General features: G+C 36.8%; 2 protein-coding genes across 2 annotated transcripts; one reads left to right on the top strand and one right to left on the bottom strand.

Annotated features, from left to right (window-relative positions):
* Window positions 1-46: 46 nt before the first annotated feature.
* On the bottom strand, window positions 47-3,385 carry LOC113760865 (ycf20-like protein). Its single transcript, XM_027303602.1, has 4 exons — window positions 3,377-3,385; window positions 1,782-1,985; window positions 732-1,492; window positions 47-645 (listed from the first exon to the last, which is right to left on the bottom strand). The coding sequence occupies exons 2-3, from the start codon at window positions 1,976-1,978 to the stop codon at window positions 1,090-1,092; spliced, it is 600 nt and encodes a 199-aa protein (XP_027159403.1). The 5' UTR covers window positions 1,979-1,985; window positions 3,377-3,385; the 3' UTR covers window positions 47-645; window positions 732-1,089.
* Window positions 3,386-4,898: 1,513 nt separating this feature from the next.
* On the top strand, window positions 4,899-9,173 carry LOC113760864 (protein GRAVITROPIC IN THE LIGHT 1). The gene is made up of 3 exons (XM_027303601.1): window positions 4,899-5,041; window positions 7,182-7,282; window positions 7,681-9,173. Exon 3 carries the CDS (start codon window positions 7,750-7,752, stop codon window positions 9,016-9,018), a length of 1,269 nt encoding a protein of 422 aa, XP_027159402.1. The 5' UTR covers window positions 4,899-5,041; window positions 7,182-7,282; window positions 7,681-7,749; the 3' UTR covers window positions 9,019-9,173.
* Window positions 9,174-22,334: the final 13,161 nt, after the last annotated feature.

A 22,334-nucleotide genomic window follows, 5' to 3' on the forward strand; every position in this document is an offset into this window, starting at 1 on the left:
TGGTTAAACAATAATGATGAATTTATTGAAAAAAATCATAGTTTGTTGAACATAAAGAATTGCGGAGATCGAACGAGTTTTATTGTAACTGTATGTTCCAGAAAAGATCCTATCAGCTCTGCTGCTGGAAATCATATGATTTACATATGGGATGAAAGCTGTACTAGCGTCATCTTGGTCTGTTACTGTTTCACCTCCATGCTGTGAGTATCAATGCCTAATCAAACAACTAGCTTAGAACTCGGCAGAGCTCATCTGCTTCTAGCTACCAAACTGTGGTCGCATCCTGCACGCGGCACTGAATGATTGTCTATAGTACACCTCAACAAGAAAAGAAGGATTTTGTCGTCATACACCTTTTTCATTTTATAGGCTTAGACTACCCTTTCTGCATGGAGGCTGAGGATGAATTGGTTAAGCTGTTGATAATACTCCTCAATTCCCATATCCCAGCCAAACTGGATTTGAAAGTTAAAAATTGCCTCCTTCCAAGGCTGACACAGGATAAATACTCATCTTTAAGACATTAAATCTCTACCACACACAGGACCTTGCATGTTGATTTGCAGAGGAAGTCACCAGCTAAAGAAAATCCATCAGTCTTGGCCCGAAAGGAAATTGCAGATGTGTGAATCATAATTGTCCCTGTCCTTATATGCAGAAATCAGAATTTAACAAACATCAGTGTTTTTTTTTTATTTAAAAAAAAAACAATTAAAATGATTACTTACCTCAGGTATGCCAAACTGATACTTCAGAGAAAAAACAGGCGACATTCACATGTACGGCAAACTACAATCGTCATTCTTCTGATTCGTGACTTCAACAATTCTGATTAGAATGTACTGTCTCGTTACTCGTAGACCTACACTTAACACTGTCAGACAAGTTGTTCTACCACCAGGATTCAGCGCCTTCCATAATGAGGGCAGTTGGTTGCAAGCTATCTTCCCAAATATCTTCCTGATTATTCATTATGTTTGAGCATAACCAGTTCAATAGCCCTCATCAAGAATGACAACACCCAATGAGTGGAAATATGTCCAATTGTCAAGCGACTGGCTTCATAAAGAGTTTGATGTCTCCCATCTAGTACTTGAAGGAATCAAGAAAAAGACCAAGAGAAAGTCCAGCTTTCCAATAATTAAACATGATGATTAAGCCCCTCAACTTGCCAATCAAAGGCAGAGAAGCTTTATACATGAGAGCTCCAATTCCCTCCACTACAGCAACGGCTAATGCAGCAGATAGAATATCCCAGTCACCAGTTTGCCCAATAACAGTGGCAAAGGCGGTTGCACTGTAAAATCCCACCAAGAAGAAGAATAACTTCATAGGGAAATTCTTCCTTAACTCCCTGATTCTTGTTTCTAACTTGACCCGAATGGCTTGGATAGCCCTAACAAGTCGAGTTCCACTGCTGCTATCATCTGTAGGGGAAGAATTTAGCCTGTCACCATCTGCAGCGCTTCTAATAGACCACTCCCAACTCCTACATGATTAAAGTTGGAATTTTTAATTACATGCTAGAACTATGTAAATTCCTCATGGTATGATAAAAAGTACATACAACGTTTACCTAGTGACCTCATGCCAAAATGGAGCATTTTCTACTCGTTACATCAAGAGAGATGAAAGAATCTATATGCATGCCAAAATTTCAATATCTTTGAGGAGTCTAGCATGAAAGACATACATGCACACATCACAAAAGAATGTTCATACATTGTAAATGGCCAAGTCAGAAAGTAATAGTTATGTGCGGTTACAAAGAAACTCACATGAAATTGTTGAATACAGAAGGACGTGCCAGGTGAAAGAGAGGGAAATGATGATAGAGCATTCTGCCAAAAGAAAAAGCAGTTTTATTAACACGAAGACCAAGGTACACACCAGGTGAGCTTGATCTTGGGTCTTTAGCAGTAAGAATTGTGGAACTTGTAGGATAGCCAGTCGATGGTATTTTCCTGGCTATCATGGAGAACCTGCATGCCAAACCTAAAATGACTACATCAGTATGAAGATAATCATGAATAAGAACTGATGAATGGGATCGATCATTTCTAAAAGATTTCCTTTCCCACCTGATGATGGTAATAGGAAGAGAACAATGGAGATCATTTGCGATCAGAAACATGAAACTGACATTTCCGACTTAAATAAGAAAAAAGACACTGACAAACGCTTTGGAAAGTTTGACATAATAAATGCATTGTATCAGAAAAAAGTTGAAAATTGTCAAATTTTTAGGAGTAATGACTTCTTAAAGAACCATCTGCTGTATACATTACTGTTGTGCTCTCTTCTCCCTTATACTTCATATATAGATGAAATCAATGGATGCTATGTCAAAAAGATATTACAAAACTGAGATGCCATTTGACAAAAGATTTTTAGCTTAAAAACTTCTGCTATATACAATTCGGCAAGCAAGCAGATGAGACAAAGGATGGCAGCTAATCAATCAATAATCAGTTTCTCAAAACATAGGAATGCAGGGTTTTGCAACCAATGCTGAATCCTTAAAATTGCAAGTTGTTTCTGCAACATTCTTGGTAATTTTGGACATGCCTCAGGAACCTTCAGAAGATTGCAACTCATTCAACAGTTTATCACCAAAACCAAGTGAACTCAGTAGATGTCAATGGGCATGTCTTGCAATTAACTGGCTATTATTCCCTTTGAGATATAAAAATGAGAAACCTCTAAATACAGTCAGTTTGATTTGGGTTTTTCTTCATTCCTCATACAAAATTTGCATGTTTTAATAGCCAAATTGGTTCTTACATCAACAACCGTGACATTAAGCAAGAATGACAGATGTTATGTAACTTCAGTTACCAAAATACACTAAGCACTCACAAATGGCTAAGTCATTCATCCTCTTCAAATCCCTATCATTCCCACACATCTTCCGGTAGCCTCCAGCAGAAAATTCAGATCCCACTCTTTCTGAGCACAAGAATTTACTCTCATACTCCCTCAACATCACTCATCCACTTAAAAATTTAGGAATAAAAAACAGCATAAACCCATGAAGACTTACTTAAAATGCAACATCAATTTGTAAAAACCTGTTCTTTATTAAATTCTTGGATTTCTTCTTGTCTATCAATCAGTTAATGTTCCTCTACAAATACACGAGACACAGGCAGAACAATTCGAGACCAAACCGAAAAGTTGCATTGATATTAAGGAGCATATAAAGCGCCTAACTTTACACTAGCTTTTCAAAAACTTGGCCAGTCAAACATTGAACCGAATTGCAAAAGTCTTTATCTATTATCTGTCTTTAATTATAAGGTACAAAAGTTCAGACATTATAATTGCATGAAAAACTTACAGACTTTTCGGTGGGAAAGAATGGTATATAAACCTTCTGCCACTTGGGTTTTGGCTCCACTTTCTGTTTTCCTCTGTGGGATTTGATAAGAGAGGAGAGGAGTGGGGAAACTGAGAACTGAGAAGACCACCAGACACCACCTCTGCATTTCTATTTCTTAAACATGCCCCCCACCGGCCCGTTCCCCTGATAATTTATTCATATTATTTAAAGCTCCCTTTACATTTTAGAAATTCATCACTTCCCCCTGATAGTTGCTGAACTGAACTTCTGTATATGGCATTTGAAATTTTAATTTCAGCACTCTTAAGTCTCAAACTGGAACTAATTTTCATTATCATAATTGAGTGTCTGTCAATTTGCTCAAAATATACTGATCGGACATCAATTGATTCGTACATATTAATTTTGTATTCTTGAATAATGTGGTAAGCATTAATTAAAATTTTTTACTTAATCTTGAATTCATCATAAATAGACTAGGATATACTAATTGAATTAAATTATATATTAGTAGACACCGATAAACTTCAAATTTCAACTCTTAGTCCTAATCTAGCATGAGTTTGATCCTGGAGTTAGAATTTTTAACTTTTTTTCTTTTTTAGAATCCATAAACCATAATAAGTAATCAAATCAATATCAAAGTAAAAATATGGAGCATTAAATTTAGTGGATTAACGAATTTGCCCTTCTTTATCATTTTTCTTCATTTATTTCTTTTTCCTTTTTAGTTTTTATCTTCAATCGACAACTAATCTTTCTTGACTTTTTTTACAATTATATTTATAAATGACCTTTTCTATTTAACCCTATTGTCATTCTATTATAAAATTTAACATGTTATTTTGATTTTTAAGAATCAATTCATCATCATGTGTTCATTTAATTTGAATACTTGATTAAATGGGCCTTAATCTAAAGGTGATGTATTTTCATTGTCTATGTACTTTTATTGAACAAAATCCAAAGAAATAGAAAGATCAAAATAAAATAATTTAATCTATTTCCTTTCTAAGACATTGAAAAGGAAATCTTAGTAAACGGAATCAGTATCACGAGAAACAAAAAAAGAAAGAAGCTGAAATTGACATTTTTAGTTACAACATAAACAATTTCTACTAACCAATAAATCATATTCTGAAAGTTTAACTTATTATATGTGATGAATCAATTATTTCATATGAAAATAAAATTAATTAATAAAATTGATTATTATGATTTGGGAAAAATATACAGAGTACTCCAAATTTACAAAAAAAAAAATAAGATAGGAGAGAATGTAGCGACATGACAAAATTGAGAAGGCAAAACAAAACGGAAAAGGAACTCAGCTAGTCCAAGAACTAAATTCTTAATGGTAAATAAGACTATTTGTCATGCTTTGATCATGAAAAGTTAATCAATAACTGACCCATTAATTTTAGGGGCAAGCTGATGATAAAATAATGTCAGAGAGGCAAAGCACAAATTACCCTAATTGTGAGGAGTTTTGTGCAATTGAACTTTAAGCGAATAATTAGAAAACCGAAAAGAAACAGGCGTGAAAGGAAAGTAGCTTTGCTCCGTTGATTGCTCCTGGGCTGTCTGGTGGGGTTTAATTTGTGATAACTTCTAGAACAACTCACAGATCAACGCCCTCGATTCCGCCTGTGTTTCTGCCACTCTTCACTCAGCCAGCGGTGCATATCCGATCAGGTACTCGCACCGCTTTCTTCTTCTCCGTCAGTTTCTCTGCTCTACTGTTATGATAAATGATGCATCGTTTTTTATGTTTATGTCAAGTATAGCGAACAAGTTCAGTGTAAAATTGAGTTGATGTGCGACTATATTGACAAATTGTGGAATTATGGAATTGAAAATGTGAATCGAAGGCTCTTATTTTTACTTTATTTTTAATTTGAGTGAGAAATTTTGATAGGATAGCTGAATGGTTCAGTGGAAATGAATACATTTGACAAAGTAATTATTCAAGAATTTATGTGAAACATAACATTCAGCTGATAATGGTACAAAATGCTATCATGATATTTGAACGGGCTTGATGTGGATTTAACTTAAAGTCGCTTGGGAGTGATTGAAAGGGTAAAGAGTTCCAAATAGTTGTGCTTGCAGCTTTACTGTACATTTATGTGGATTTAGTTTCTGAGGTGTGCTAACTAGTCTAAAAGGTAAAGGCTGCTTTTTTTTTTTTTTTTTTTTTTCAATCGTGGACATTGTTTTGGGCTATCACCAAATTTATTTTTAGGGCTATTATAAAATTGCTCTAAATAGAAGAATTAATGTTCTAGCAGGTGTCCTTTAACACTTTAAACCTTATTTATATGATTCAGAAGAAACCTACTAGAAGGATTAGTGGATTTATTTATAATAAATAAAAACAGGAATGATTTGTCAATCATGCAAAGGGACAATTCAATGGCTGAAACTTGAGGTGACATCAATTGATGCGCATATTAAGAACAAAAGAAGAGGGAGAGGTGGAAAAGTATGATGTCAACTTTGACATGTTTGGAAACTTAGATTGGAGGATTTTTACCCTTGTTTTTGAGAGAATTTATGGGGAGATTTTTGTTTTGGAAGCACTTAAAGTTCATAGAAAATTATGCTTAGCTATTCAGCACAAGTTTAATGATATTGTCATGCAGTGAACCCAAGTCAGGGCTGCAAAAAAGGAAAAAAAAAAAAGGTTGGAAACTTTAGCTTTTGGCATCTTCCAAAACAATTTTGACACAATTCCTGTCCTGGTTTTCTTCTGCAATTTTTTGGAAAATGGAGTTCTTTCAGAGTCAAATGAGCAATTTTGAGAACAAACTTAAAATACACTGTTTACTCTCGCAGTCTAACGTCTTCATTCAAGTAAACCAGAGAGGACAAGTTACCCAAGAATGTCAGATTTAGAGAGGGCAAAGAAAGAGAGAGATAGAGAGAATGAGAGTTGAGGATTGCCAAAAACACTTGAATGAAACACTTCTGTTGACTTACCTTTTCCATGTAGTCATTACTTCTCCTCACTAGAGGAGAAATGGAAGGACAACATGATGAGGTCTGGGCTTCATTAGTGGCAAGATGGAATTTCCTAGGTGGGAAACTGATTTATGTCAAGATTAATCGCATATGAATGGGGCTGTAGAATGTTGGCTTAGAACCTCATCAGATGTGAACCAATGAAGTTTGTAAATGACCTCATAATGTTGTCCTTCCATCTTGTTTGTGAAGGACAACATGATGAGGTCTGGGCTTCATTAGTGGCAAGATGGAATTTCCTAGGTGGGAAACTGATTTATGTCAAGATTAATCGCATATGAATGGGGCTGTAGAATGTTGGCTTAGAACCTCATCAGATGTGAACCAATGAAGTTTGTAAATGACCTCATAATGTTGTCCTTCCATCTTGTTTGTGATTTTAAGCTTTCATGCACATTCTGCATTATGAGGCTTTTGCAATTCTAGAAAATGAATCATGTCTTTTGCACCTTAATACAAAATTGTTTTGCAATTTGTCTGCCTTTGCGAGAGAAGGGAACTTACTTTATGTTGGTTTCATGCTTTTACTCCTTGGTGGCATCTTGCATCTGAATTTTTTGTAAGACAGTTGTCTGAAATGGTTCCCCTCCCCCTGTCCCCAAAAGGGAAAAAGAAACAGAAGCCCTTCCATCACAAAAAACCATTTAAGGGCTGTGGGTACCATCAATTTTGTAACTGATGTAATTGTCAGTTTTGGCACAGATCATGAGACCAACAATGTTCATGCATACGCTTGCAGTGAATCAAAGTATATTCCTCTCATCTCTTTTTTGCCTGATAAGCTGGATTGGTGGTTTTCATTGTACTGTAGGAAAACGTATTGCAACCTGTGGAATTTGGCAAAGAAGCTCATTTTTTAGTTCTCTATCAAGGAGAAAGTTTATTATGCTTTCAAAGCAGATCCAACTGCAGGTACGTGATCTTTATAGGTGTGCTTTTGCATGAGAGACTCATTTAATCACTCCAATGTCTGCTTATTCTTATTGGGAAATAAAGTATTTTTCGGGAATGGTCTAGCACAGCATCTGCAATAGTAGTCTGTGTTAAAAAGAATATATTTTGTTATCACAATTTTGTTATAGTAGAGGATGGATGACATTTTGGCCTTAAAAAAAGGAACAGAAAAGGAAAAGAATGGAATAATTGTGATCTTGACCATCGTGAACAGTTCTGTTGTTTATCAATGTTTAAAAAAGTGTTGTCTTTTCTGTGTCCTGTTCTTATCAGGTATTTCTGAGACTGCATATTTTCCCTCTTCATTAGCTTTATGTATTAATGACTGGATGTCATCATTGATTTTCTCTTTGCAGGCAGATTTTGCTGCTACAACTTTTTCTTAGGTGAAGAGTTCTTGAATTTAGTTCCTGTTGGAGATAGATATGCAACCCACAGGTGGTAAAGATACCCAACTTCGTGATAACAATAGCCAGAAGGTCCATCCACAACCCATGGAAGAGGCCATAAATCAAAATCCTGAAGCATTGGAAGCACTAATTTCTAGGATTTTTACAAACATTTCCTCCCTGAAGTCGGCCTACATTGAGCTTCAAACTGCTCATACTCCCTATGACCCCGATAAAATTCAAGCTGCTGATAAACTTGTGATTTCAGAGCTGAAGAATCTCTCTGAACTCAAGCACTTTTACAGGGAGCATAATCCAAAACCTGTTTGTGTCTCTCCACAGGACTCTCGCTTGGCCGCAGAGATCCAGGAGCAGCAGAGTCTATTGAAAACTTATGAGGTTATGGTGAAGAAGTTTCAGTCTGAAATTCAGAATAAGGACTCTGAAATAAATCAATTGCAGCAGCAGATCCAGGAGGCAAATCAGAAGCGAGTAAAACTGGAAAAGAATCTCAAGCTGAGAGGCTTGTCAGCCAAAGAATCAGAAGGCTCAGGTGATGAAAATGCTGTCTTTTCTATGGATTTGACCCCTGACCTTATCAAGTCAGCTGTGGAAGCTGCTTATAAAGCCATTCATGATTTCTCTAAGCCGCTAATCAACATGATGAAAGCTGCTGGGTGGGATCTTGATGCAGCTGCAAATTCCATAGAGCCTGATGTTGTTTATGCTAAGAGAGCTCACAAAAAATATGCATTTGAAGCCCATATTTGCCAACGAATGTTCAGTGGTTTTCAGGAAGAAAGCTTTTCTCTGAAACTTGACAATGTGACCATGGATAAAGGAAGTTTTTTCAACCAATATCTTGCCTTACGTGATATGGATCCTCTGGATGCTGTTGGGCAAAGCCCAGATTCCCCTTTTGGAAAGTTTTGTCGGAGCAAGTACCTGGTGGTGGTTCATCCAAAGATGGAGGCTTCATTTTTTGGCAACCTGGATCAGCGAAACTATGTGATGGGTGGTGGTCATCCAAGGACACCTTTCTACCAGGCATTCTTGAAACTAGCCAAGTCTATCTGGCTTTTACATAGATTAGCAAATTCCTTTGACCCTATGGTTAAGGTTTTCCAGGTCAAGAAGGGGAGTGAGTTCTCTGAAGTGTATATGGATAGTGTAGTGAAAAATTTTGTTATTGAAGACGCTGACCAAAAGCCTAGGGTTGGTTTAATGGTTATGCCAGGATTTTGGATTGGAGGCAGTGTGATACAGAGCCAAGTCTACTTAACAGGTGTGATGGTTGCAGAATGACTTTTGTTTGTACCAGTTGGAGTTCTGTCAAAACCTGCATGTATGTACTGTGTTAATTTCTGTGTTATTTCTGTATTTGGTAAAATGTTTCTGTTGTATTATCTGCATTTGCTAAGTTGATATGATATGTGATTGAAGTTACTATATTGATATGAGGTGTACTTTGGTCTTCTGCCATTTTCTGATTTGACGGCGACTCTTTTTCACACACGCACAACAAGAGAGAGGCTATTTACCTTCTGAGCGTTGGCAGTTAGTTTTGTGCTTGATGTGGAGTTTCCATTCCTAACTGGTAGTATTATGCAGAAAATTCGTGAGCATGCATTTTCCTTCTCAGATGTTTTAGACTTTAGAGAGCTTATCAACTTGAAGTAGCTGACAAGGTAAATTTTGCCATGACATGAAGAATTAGCATTCTTAGCTAGTGAGGTTATACAGACACAATCCTATTCCCATGCTCTGAATGTTCTTTTCCTGTTGAAGAATTGCTACCACATGAATAGGTAAACTGATTATTTTTCAATGCTCGCTCGAGTTTGATGCAAGCTATGTCGATAGTTCCTTAAATCTTTTAAAACTACTGCAACAGCTATGCTGTTAATATACTCCGTCTCACTGCATGCATGGGTAATTCCTGTGAAATTTGATCCAATTGAGCCTTCTGAGAAGAGCCTCATCAAATTATTCAGCTGTATATTGTTTCAGAATTGGTACGATTAATCTCTCTGGTGTAACTGCATCAGACCCACCGTGTGTACCTAAACTATGATTTTAAAGCATGGGATCTGTTTCCCCAGATATTTCTGCAAAAACGGGTGAAGAAAATTGATGAATTGTCTTGTTGGGAGGGATCTTGTTGCCAATCAAGATATTTCGCACTTGGCTTAATTATTGCATCAGAAGTCAGAAGCGAACATCTGGTGAGGAGATCTGTCAAACCCTCAAGAAGAACAGAAGTGCAAAAGTTTCTTATTTCGATTTTTAGGCTACAAGAAATTTCCGTTCTTTCGCCGTAGAAGTGATTGGTGGCAATCTTTCTGCATAAACTTTAGGGCGAATTGGAGTTTTGGTCCCCAATTTATCACCAACGCGCGAAACTAGTCCCCAATCGATTGCACATAACAAATGTAGTCCCCAATCTATTCAATTTTGCTCAGAAGTGGACAATTGACGGGTTTTCATCATTTTTTGACGGAAATAAGTCACGTGAGAGCATGTGCCCGTACTTAAAATCCTTTTTCCATTTTGTGAAGCGGGAAAACTCATAAAAAACTATTTCCTGCTTCCCGGTGCCCCCATTCCTAATTAGCAAAGACAAAACTCAATTAGCAAATGGAGTTAATTATATTAATTAGTATTAGTCTACTATATAATTGAGCAATTGGTAAAATTTTTGATTAACAAAACAAAACCCAATCTATCCCTGTCTTTCTTTTTGTCGTGCTCTGTATTTTTCCCCAACTGAAGATGACACCCTTGTAGCCAAATTCAATTACCGAGAAGTGACAAAGACTTGTACAGATTGGGATTGAAGTGCTTGAGCCTCGGATTTCGTCATCCGTTTGCAGATTTGTCTTGTCTTCGTATCTGGTCGTATCTTGTAATGATACCAGAAAAGCTTTGTCACTGTAAGTTACAAGCAAAAATGATGACCTCTTGGACACACAGCAACCCTGGAAGAAGGTATTTCAGCTGCGGCATGAAGAAGGTATGGGCAATCTCAAATTCTTGCTTCAGATTCTGAATTTTAGTTTTTTTCTGAAGCAATATTTTTTTGACCGTGAAGGGCAAAAGAGATGAAAATGGTTGCAACTATTTCGAGTGGTATGATCCGATAATGTGCCAAAGATCCACTGCTTTGATACCTGGTTTGCTGCGGAGCATGAATGCCAAGGATGCCACAATTGAAAAACTAAGAGCAAGGGAAAGGAAATTAGTCTCTGCAATTGTGTTGTTGGCACTGTTGTTGTTGTTTGTTTTGCTAGTGTAAAAGGCCAGGATCTATTGCTGCTGTTGTTTGTTTTAGCTGATTATGACAGGCTACTAGTAATCAGCAATGGGTGAATATGTAGGTTGGGATGTATTGTATTGCTAGTAAGATATCAGTAGTGTATTCAATGCTACTGTAAGGCATTTAAAGGCCAAATGAATGCATTATTTGGAAATTATCCCTGTAAAAATTTAGATAGTTGAACTTCAAAAACAGATTTGTAATCTAAAAACATATGATGGCCATCCGAAATTCACCCAAAAAAAGGAAACTGCAACAAGCTTTTCTGTACACTGGTCTTGGGAAGATGAAATGCAACAAGCTTTTCTGTACACTGTACTAATGAAATTCACCCAAAAAAAGGAAAAAGAAACAAAAACAAACATCAGCCACAACCATTGCTGATGTTCCTGTAATCGCAAGGGAAAATGAAACCTCAACTACACCTTTGCATCATCCAGCAACACAGGTGTAAGTTTGACAGCAGCATATTGCAATATAAGCACATTTACAAATTATCCCTGTAAAACACAATGATGCTAAGATATTCACAACTGAAGTAATGAAGGAAACTGCAACAATTCTCCCATAAATCCAGCAATAATAATCAGATTTCTCCCATAAAAGGGACCTCCAATTCTCCCTTACAAAATATACATTCTTGACATCATCATACAAGATGACAAAAGAAGTACAAAATAAGCAGAATTACAACATCTACATTACTTCCAACATAGCAAAAGAAGTACCAAGTCTGATCATCAACAAATGAAATACATAATTACTTCACTTTCAGTTTTCCTTGAACATTAGACTAGTCACCACATTCATTGGTCTTGGGGAGTTGGACATGAATGTGAACATCCCTAATTCTAAATGGTGCAGAAGCAATGGGAGCAACTGGTTGGCTGATATGTGCCACATGTGGATCCTCAATTCCAAAAATCTCATGTAAGTTAGGTTCAGCAACAGGGGCAGAAGAAATTAAGCAACTCTCAGTAGCTTGTTGGCTATTTTGTGATGAAGTCCCTTTCTTTCCTACACGTCTAGTGCCTTTTCCCTGCACAACAGTAGTACGAGTAATGAGTATGTGCAGTAGTTATGTTGGTAAGAATATAAAATCAAATTGAAGTTATAAGAAAACTGTACAGCTTTTTTCACTGCTCTTCTTGTGGTCTTCTTAGCAGTGGGGCCAACACCTTCAACCTAGAACATGAGATTAAAACCATTATCATGCAGCAAATACAAAATCACAGAACTTGAATTCATATATATCATGACTTATCACTCACAGAGATGACATGGTTTGTATCTATTTGGGACAAGTTTGTTTCACATTGTGCTTCATGCAATCCAGCAGATGACATCTGTGATAGACTTACATCTTCATCACCACATTTTTGTTGCCTAAGCTTGCATGTCCTTGTGTTATGACCCTTTTCCCCACAGTAAGTACATTTACAGATTTGTCCAAAACGTCTTACTTTAACTCTTTTATCTTTCATTTCCTGCACCTCATCAGTAGACTTTCTCCTTTGTTTTTTGGGTCTTCCTGGTGCTCTTCCATATGTTGGGGGGAGTGGGGGCTCGACATTCACATCTGCCCAATCTTGCTCTCCATGAAGAGGTAATATGCAAGGCTCATAACACTTGAGATAAGTTTTCACTCTGTAGCAGTCATCAACATACTCCATTGGATCCTTCATTGCAATCCAAAGTGCTGAAATTGCATGAGAGCAAGGTATCCCTGTCAAGTCCCATTTCCTACAAGAGCATGTCTTCTCTTCAATGTTAACTGCATACTTTTGACCATAGGGATCAGCAACTTCATAATTAACTTCATTGGATTTGTAAGGCACACAGTAAGTTGCCTTATTTATGTTCTCTATCATTCTTTTCCTGATTTTTGGGCAGACTGCATATTTGCTCCATTTTTCTCTGGCTCTGTCTCTGTTCTCTTGCATTCTTGACATCATAACATATCTCAATGCCTCCATCATTGCAACAATTGACTCCTCTCTAGCATCTAAGATCTTGCTGTTGAAGGATTCACATATGTTATTCAGCAACATATCACACTTCGGGTAAGTGCTAAAGTGTGATCTACTCCATTCAGCCGGATTCTTGTCATCCAACCACTTAATAGCTTCAACATCAAGTTTAGCAATTGCCTCCATTCTTCTTCTGAATTGAATTGGAGTAGTTGCCTTGGCTGCTTTCCATAGAGCTTTCCTCATTGCTGCCCCTTTGAACCCAGCAGATGACATGTTACTATGCATATGTTTAACACAGAATCTGTGGGTTGCATTCGAAAAAACTGTTTCACATGCTTGGATTATTCCCTTTTGCTTATCACTCATTATTGTCCACTCATAGTCCCTTTCAATTTTCAAATCTTCCTTGAGTAATGTCAGAAACCAAATCCAAGAATCTTTGGTTTCTCCCTCAGTTGCTGCATAAGCTATAGGATACATTCCATTATTTGGATCAACTCCAACTGCTGTCAATAATACACCCCCTGCTGAACCTTTGAGAAAAGTTCCATCCAATCCAAACACAGGCCTACAAGCTGCTAAGAACCCCTGTTTTACCCCAGCAAAGCACATGTATAATCTCTGAAATTTGCCCTGTCCTGTTACTGCATCACAATAGTCATCTACCAGCTTCATAATTACTGTGCTACCTGGATTACTTCTCTCGATTTCATTAATATAATGAGGCAGTTTATTAAACTGGTCCATCTCACTGCCTTTGGCCAAATTCTCTGCAATTTTCTTAGCTCTATAGCCTTGATGTCTACTAAGATGACATTTGTGCTCCTTCATTACCATCTTTTTGAAACTAACATAGTCCAGCCTTGGGTTCTCCTTAAATACACCAACATACCTTCTTCCTACCCACCCAGATTTCACACTCTTGTTGTGATATGAAAATCCACATTTGTGCTTCTTTTGAAATGTTCTAACCTCCAATCTGCCATCCCCTTTCATCCTCCTAGCATATATGCACCAATCACAGCCATCTTTAGGACATATTGCTCTAACTCTTATGTTATCATTCTTGATAAATTTAAATGATCTCCTTCTCCTGATGTTCCAGGTTCTAATTGCTTCTTTCAACTCCTTGAAAGAAGAAAATATTTGTCTAAGTTTAATTTTGGGATCATTTTCATCCTTGGGATCAAACACAGGGGGTCTCAAGCTTTTCTCTTCATCCGACCCTCTATCACTACCAATATCAGTATCTGAATCTGGGGCAACATCAACATCAGAATTGTCATTATCACTTTCAGTATCACTAGACATTTGTTTCCTAGGCTTGTTATTCATCCTAGCATCTGTACACTTGTTTTTTAGATGCATATTCAGCTGCTCTTGTTTTCTATTTTCTACTCCTAACCATTCAGAATCTTCATCAATATTTTTATCATAATCATTATCATCTGAATTTTGATCATAATCCGTGTCTTTTCCTGAGAACTCCCCCAAATCAGAGCCTGAACTAGGCATATATTCATCATCACTTTCATCCTCTTCATCTTCTAACACAAAGTCCCTATCCTCAATGTCAGACCCCCATTGTGATGATAGTAGATCATTAAGGGAAACCTCTACATACAAATCAACCACCCTACCACAGTCAAAATGATCAGTACAATATGCATGCAATTCTCTATCATGTCTTAACAAATGAAATCTGTGTTCCTCGATTAGGATATGGTACTTTTTGTCACCAACAACTTGAAGTTGATTTTCTAGCATTCTATCCATTTCAAATAGACTAATGCCTGTGGCCTCTACATGATCAAAAATCCATAATTCTCCTCCCTCATAATGCACATCAGGTTCGGTTTCAATTTTTCCCCATATATAACACTTCATAGTCACTTCAGTGCTTTCACTATCTGAATTTAGGGACAACAAAATAAAACAAACACAATAAACAACTACCATAAGTGACAAATTAGATTATATAAGCAGGTAATTTGCACTCAATCTGCTTCAAGACACTTCAATAATACATCTCCTGCCATATAAAAGCAGGGAGACTTACAGACATAAAAGCACCACAAAAGCATGTTACGAAATCAGATTCAAACCAACATTGTCTATCATGACAACCCACACCAGAGAGACATACAGAACCCCATTAAATGGTAGACAAGTTTTTTTATGGCTTTGCCAGATTACTTAAAAATCCAAAATTGAAGACATTCTTGTCTCCCAAGTGAAAATATTGTCTCCTAAGTGAAAATATCACCTTTGATAATCACATTCTTACAATATAAGCATAAATCAGTTGCATGCATAATGCTACCAGAGTCACACAACACATACCGTAATCTGGTGGTGGTGCTCCATTCATTTCTTTTGGTCTTAGAGCCATTTCCTTCCAGATTCACAAACAACTCCACTATCACCGAGTTCTTCGAGATTTTTCTTCCGATCTGCTGGTTTTATGCACAAAACTTAATCTGGTTTTTTGTTCTCGTTTCTAGAGCCTGAAGAGAAGAAGGGGGACAATTAGTGTGTTTTGTCTTTGCTAATTAGGAATGGGGGCACCGGGAAGCAGGAAATAGTTTTTTATGAGTTTTCCCGCTTCACAAAATGGAAAAAGGATTTTAAGTACGGGCACATGCTCTCACGTGACTTATTTCCGTCAAAAAATGATGAAAACCCGTCAATTGTCCACTTTTGAGCAAAATTGAATAGATTGGGGACTACATTTGTTATGTGCAATCGATTGGGGACTAGTTTCGCGCGTTGGTGATAAATTGGGGACCAAAACTCCAATTCGCCCTAAACTTTATACATGTCCAAAAAGTTCCCTGATAGCGTTGACCCAGTGCAAGATGCGCTATGCATGGACCATGGTATCTGCTGCTCACAGTTTTGAGCACATGATACAAAAGAGGGTCATTAATTATAAAACCTGAATTTGGACGGTTTGAAAAAACTCCCTTTGATTACATCCAAATCAAGCACGTAAGCTCTTTTTTAACAGCTGACAATTCACGAAAAGAATTGAAAGCAAACTTATGTAGGGCACTAAAATTTGAGTGAACATATTATCCTTAAATTAATCCTACTTTGAACCCCTTTTTTTGTTTGATTTTTCTGAGCAAATCGTTCTTTGAACTTATATGGCAGTCATACTAGAATAAGAGAGTCACAAATTTGCTGTTATATGTAAACTATGAGTTTATTTTGAACGTCAGTTAGAATGAGTTTATGGTACAAAAGAAAATGTACAAGGGGAAAGATCAATCCAATCATTACCACATAAATTAAGTTAGGAACAAGATTATTGGGATTTCTTGGATTGAGAACTTGAAACTTTACGCTAACAATATCCTCTATTAAACACACGCGCACACTATTTAAGGGAAATCCACAGCCCAACCCAAAAGGCATGCTGACTTAAGTCAGGCCACACTGAGGACCTTAAATAGTACACACACACACCACTCTCAATCGATGTGGGATAGAGGAAACGGGGGAGGGAAAACACCAAGACTATTGCCAAATAATTAAGCTGAAGCCACTTGCCAAATAATTACACCAAAGCCAGCAAGATGTTTATCAAGTAAAGCTCTCTTCCTGTGATATTCCATTCCTGGCGACAACTTGCCGCAGGCATCGATGGCGCTGCTTAGCATTCATTCTTGGTCAAACCAAACCATAGGCGTTCAAACAATATAATCTATAGCTAACGCCAACGTTTTAAGATCACTGGGAGAATTAATTAATTTCAATGACATCTACAGCAACGGATATGCACTACAGCTGTTGAGTCACAATTAATGGTAAATTGAGTACAGACAAAATAAATGCAGGAATTAATTGAACATTTGAGATCTCAGAATTTAGAGATTTTGGATTTAAATCATCTCCTTTCTTCATTTTTTTTAATTCCATTCCTTTCCTGCTAAAAAAAAAAGGAAATTAATTGAATATCAGTATCATTTCTTCTGAAGCCGATAAACTACCATGTAACTTTTGATTCTTTTATCTTAAATGAATTTTTTCATATCTTATATTAGTATTGCATTTATCTTGTGTATACATACATACATACATAAGTACGTACCGATTAAAATTTCAAAATTTTTTCGATAAAACTTTAAAAAAATTTTCTAGTATAAATGCCTATTCTAACGCTAGGACATGTATGGATGTGCATGTGAATCCCAACGACTAACTTGCCAGACATGACATATTTGGTCCATTCGATCAAGATAAGCATCAATTTCAAACAGATCAGATTGCTTAGTTACCAATGTACTTGTACTTAAATCATGGTTTCTGCTGCTGCTGGAGCCCTATTCTCATCAGCTTCCTGGAAGCTCCACGCGCATGTGCATGGACCGGATATTTAAAACCCAAAACGTAAAGAAAATAGTGTAGTAAACTTTAAGCTATGACTACACGAGCATGAGTTGTGAGACTTCTATATAAATTCTCAAGTCTTCTCACATTTTCCCATCACGAAAACCATTGAATCAAATCGTGCTGGATTTTTTTTTAAAAAAAAAACATGGCAAAAATTAGCTTCTCTTTCCTTCTCCTCCTCTCTGCTATCTCCATTGCAGCTGCAATCGAGCTGACTTCAAATCGAGGCTCTGGTTTCAGGGATTTCATCGAGCAAGAATGCCGAGGCACCCGATATTTCGAGCTATGCGTTCATTGCCTTTCAATTTTTGCGCATTCCACTACACAAACACCAGAGCAATTAGCCCAAGTTGCATTGAAGGTGAGCTTGGTGAGGGCAAGATATGCAAGAGCTTATATAACCAAAGTTGCTCAAGATTTGAGGCTAAAGAAGACCAAAGATTACCAAGCCGTGCATGATTGCCTAGAGCAAATCAATGATGGTGTGGATCAGCTCACGAATTCGGTTAAGGAGTTGGGAAGAATGTCTATAGCTACTGAAACTGATTTCTTTTGGCATCAAAGCAACGTTAATAGCTGGATGAGCACTGCAGTCACAGAAGCACTAACGTGCATGGATGGGATCTCAGGGCATGCAATGGGAAGTAAAGTGAAATCTACCATTAGAGCGAAGGTCTTGAACGTGGCACAGGTTACTACCAATGCTCTAGATTTTTTTAACCGATATGTGTCAAGACATCGAGCCTCTCAATCTCATAACCCCAATCCCTGAGTATAGAAACTCCCCCCTATCTTTTTTTTTTTTTTGGGTTATGTTTTTCTGAGTCCAAAGTCCCTGCCTTTTTTTTTTTTGGTTTTGTATTTTAACTCAGATACGTGTAAGGTGAAAGACATCTGTGAATACCAAATTTTGTACAAGAAATGGAATTATAGAGGTTCTATTTTTTCTTGTAATTGATTAAGGGAATTCTACTTAATTATTTTACATCTTCGTGTCATCATGTTCTTTAGAACTTTTATTATAAGTGGTATTAGAAAATTATCCTTCGAGGTTTCTTTTTCTTCCAATTTGGAGGTAACAGTCTCAACTCGACAAAGCCTTAATAGTTTATGATGGCAACACAATTTACTGCTAAACTTATATGTGGAGTTGAATTGGATCAAAGGAATCAATAGAACCAGTCAATTATTCGTACTATTTTCCTGTCCACGTGATTACCGAAACTAACTACGAAATTCAAGTGAATTTGAGATCGTTGTCAAAGATGTTTGCGAAGGAAACTTAGATCAGCAGCAGATGGTTATGAAAGCTGCAATTTCTTAATTCACCTTTTTATAATTTCGAAACTGTAAAAGATCGAAAAATTAAAGTTAAGCTTTGTAAATTCACACTGATACTGGAAGCATGCCTGCTTAGTGCGTGAAGGCGAAAACTAAGAAGACCACTCAATAGTTTGATGCCACATTTAGATTCCGTTTGTTTGGTTTCAGATCATGAAAGGGAGTTGCATAGTCTAGCTACAAGAACAATATTAATCTAGAGACTTCCATATGAGACGCATAAATTCCTGGTGCCCTTCGCACCCTATCAGGTTACGAGTTACGACACCAATATTTCTCTCTTTTCCACCCCACCCCTTTCCTTGAAGGCGAATCATCATGTTTCCTGATAGTGTTTTACATGCTTGTTCATAAATAATAATGCGCATGCAAACGATATTTTGATTTGAAAGAAGTCATCATCAGATCATTTCTCTTCTCCCATCATTCTTACCCTCCTTTTTTTTTTCTCATAGTCCGTGGAGCTTAGTCTTCGTACCACTGGCTGAAGGTACCGACAACCAATACAGCTAGGTTATAGTCAACCGCAAAAAATTCAATCTTTTGAATACAAACCTCATTAATTATCTGGGGCTTATGCCGATCACATGAGTAGGATTTTCACTGCCTTATTCATCATGTTCATTACTACCTTAGTTGGGGCCGTTCGGTGATATATATCATGGTTTTTCTGGATCATCGTCAAGCCATCATGGCTTGAAATCTCTCCAAAACATGTGCTCTCTAGACAGTTAGTCTTGGTGGAAAGCTGTTGGTTTCTTGCATTATGTGTTTTTATATGCTCCAAATTTGTACAAGCGACAGCTGTTTGCTTAGCTTTAGTTGGGATATTCCGCTAGTATTTTTCTTCAAAGTTGATGGAAGTAGTTTAAGAGTTTAGCTGGAAGTAGTAGTATATTTTATATAGCAGGCTCTCTCTCTCTCTATACTCTTGTGTACATTCACAGCGATCTTACATTATGCCTTGATATGTCAATCAGTAAGAAGATCTGCTATTTTAGTGCTTAATTACTTTCACCCTCGGCAGTTGATAAATAGGTATGAAAGGAAAGAACAGGTATCTAAGATTTTCTTTAATGATTTTTAGTGGCAATTGATAGTGTGAGAAAACTCTGCAACAATGGAAATCAAACTAGGAAGTAAAGAAGTGCTACTCAAAATTCTCATAAATATTGACTCACAAGCTAATAGCTCCACAGCATTTGCAAATATTACCACGTTTCCCCTTCGTTTGCGTTCCTCAAGTGCCACTAGAACCTTACTGACATCAGTATCCCGACACAGGAAAAATGTCATTATGTCAAAAAGTGCTAGTGAAGTTTACATATCAATTGGCAATTCTAAATGCTATTAAAAGCCAAAATTTCTTGTAGTCTTTATCTCCAATTTTTGCAAATTATAACCTTAATTAATTCACACTTATTTGGGATGAGACATTGACCTAATGATCAAGGTTGAGACCCCAACATTAAATCTCTTGAAAACTAAGCTTTACAAAATGTGAGTTTACCCTAATTATATGTTAGTTTACATATAATCTGCCACAGCTCCCTTTTTCAGTTATAACATCCTTGAGCCGGTGGAAGCAGTCTAGACCCGCCTCTGCTAACTGCTGAAGTGCTCACTAGTACTAGACAAGCATCTTCGCATGGTTCATTCTTGTGGACTATTACAAGTATGTTAGTTTTCTATGTATCTGTGTGAGTACAGATAATACAATATCAACAGCATATAATACCATAGGCAGCTACGTTATATGCCAGGAGATGGACCAACTCTAAAGTACGTCATTTTTTCTTTCCCTTTTTCTTGACGATGCAACAATCTATACTGCTCGTCTTACGAGGGAGAGGGAGTTCAACTGGAGCTTGTATGAAGGTTGTGTTGCAGAAGCTCTACCAAATTAAGGTACGTATAACGAGTAAATTATTGTACCTAAAATTGCAAAATAGTAATTCCCAGGAAATATTTGGTGAGGCGCACTGCCTACTTAAGTACCAATTTTCTAGACAGAAGCACCTATATATGCAATTAATTGCACCATAACTCACTACAAATATAGCTACTAAATAGACAATAAAATAGATCACCAGAATTTAACGAGATTCGGCTAATTTACCTACGTTCTCAAACACCATTGACAACTTAATATTTCACTAAAAGAAATATTACAAAGAGAGAGAAGGAAGCAAGTTATAATTTTCTTGATTGGTATATTTTATCCTATCAAAGGATCCTTCTATTTATAGTTTACAAATGAGAGAATTCCTAACAAAACTAACGATGTGGGATGTAGAGTTTGTGCACGATTGTCAACAATTGTAGCTTTACACAATTGACAATTGTGGCTATTGAACTAATAAGTCAACAAATTTTCACCTTGGCAAATTCTCTACATCTTCAATGCTTCACTCTTCTCCCAACATTCGATGGTGTCTTCAAATGCGCTGTCAAGCGTCAATCTTCAAGTTGTGCATAACATTTATTAAATTCAAATAATGTTGGAATTTGATATTTGTTGTGCACAACTTGAAGATTGGCGCTTGACAGCACATTTGAAGACACCACCGCATGTTGGGAGGAGAGTGAAGCATTGAAGATGTAGATATTTTGCCAAGGTGGAGATTTGTTGACTTATTGGCTCAATAGCTACAATTGTCAATGGTGCAAAGCTACAATTGTTGACAATCGTCAACAAACTCTACATCTCACATCATTAATTTTGTTAGGAATTCTCTCATTTGTAAACTATAAATAGAAGGATCCTTTGATAGAATAAAATATACCTACAAATATAGCTACTAAATAGACAATAAAATAAATCACCAGAATTTAATGAGGTTCGGCTAATTTGCCTACGTTCTCGGATACCACTAACAACTTAATATTTCACTAGAAGAAATATTACAAAGAAAGAGAAGGAAGCAATTGTTGCGGAAGTTCTACCAAATTAAGGTATAACGAGTAAATTATTGTATCTAAAATTGCAAAATGGTAATTCCCAAAAAATATTTGGTGAGGTACACTGGCCTGCTTAAGTACCAATTTTCTAAACAGAATCACCTATATATGCAATTAATTGCACAATAACTCACTACAAATATACTTACAAATATAGCTACTAAATAGACAATAACGAGTCGCATTTTTTATCCGAGTAATTCGATTGAACTTAATAAAGAAGGACGTATATGTCATTTCACAATTCAAAAAAATAAAAAATAAAAATTATAGATTTTTATTGTGGTTAAACTCGTGCAAGTTCGGCTCGTTTATGATAAACGAGTCGAACTCGAACTCGAACTCAAGTCATATGTCTCATTTGGCAATCTGACTTCGAAGTTCGAACATATTTTAAAACTTGTCGGCCTAGTCGAGCGGAGCTTGAGTGTGATTCGAGTTAAGCTCGGCAATCAAATTCTAGGCTCGATTGACAGCACTACCTTTGAACGAGACAAGTACCCTTTGGCGCCGGTTGAATTTGGAGAAGTCACGTATGCCAAATTATGTGCTCGGCCCATACTGATAGGAGGCAAATTAATACGGACATGAGAAGGCATCATAGTTGAGTTGTGTCCTGGTGGATCCGGGGA

Source organism: Coffea eugenioides, chromosome 2, assembly GCF_003713205.1.
Source record: "Coffea eugenioides isolate CCC68of chromosome 2, Ceug_1.0, whole genome shotgun sequence".
Lineage (NCBI taxonomy): Eukaryota > Viridiplantae > Streptophyta > Magnoliopsida > Gentianales > Rubiaceae > Coffea > Coffea eugenioides.

What these genes read in the sequence shown, in the direction of transcription:
- LOC113760865 (XM_027303602.1), bottom strand. Translation starts at nt 1,978, where the DNA reads ATGATAGCCAGGAAAATACCATCGACTGGCTATCCTACAAGTTCCACA. An exon ending in TCTGTATTCAACAATTTCAT is followed by an intron (nt 1,493 to 1,781) that starts GTGAGTTTCTTT and finishes TTAATCATGTAG; the next exon opens with GAGTTGGGAGTGGTCTATTA.
- LOC113760864 (XM_027303601.1), top strand. Translation starts at nt 7,750, where the DNA reads ATGCAACCCACAGGTGGTAAAGATACCCAACTTCGTGATAACAATAGC.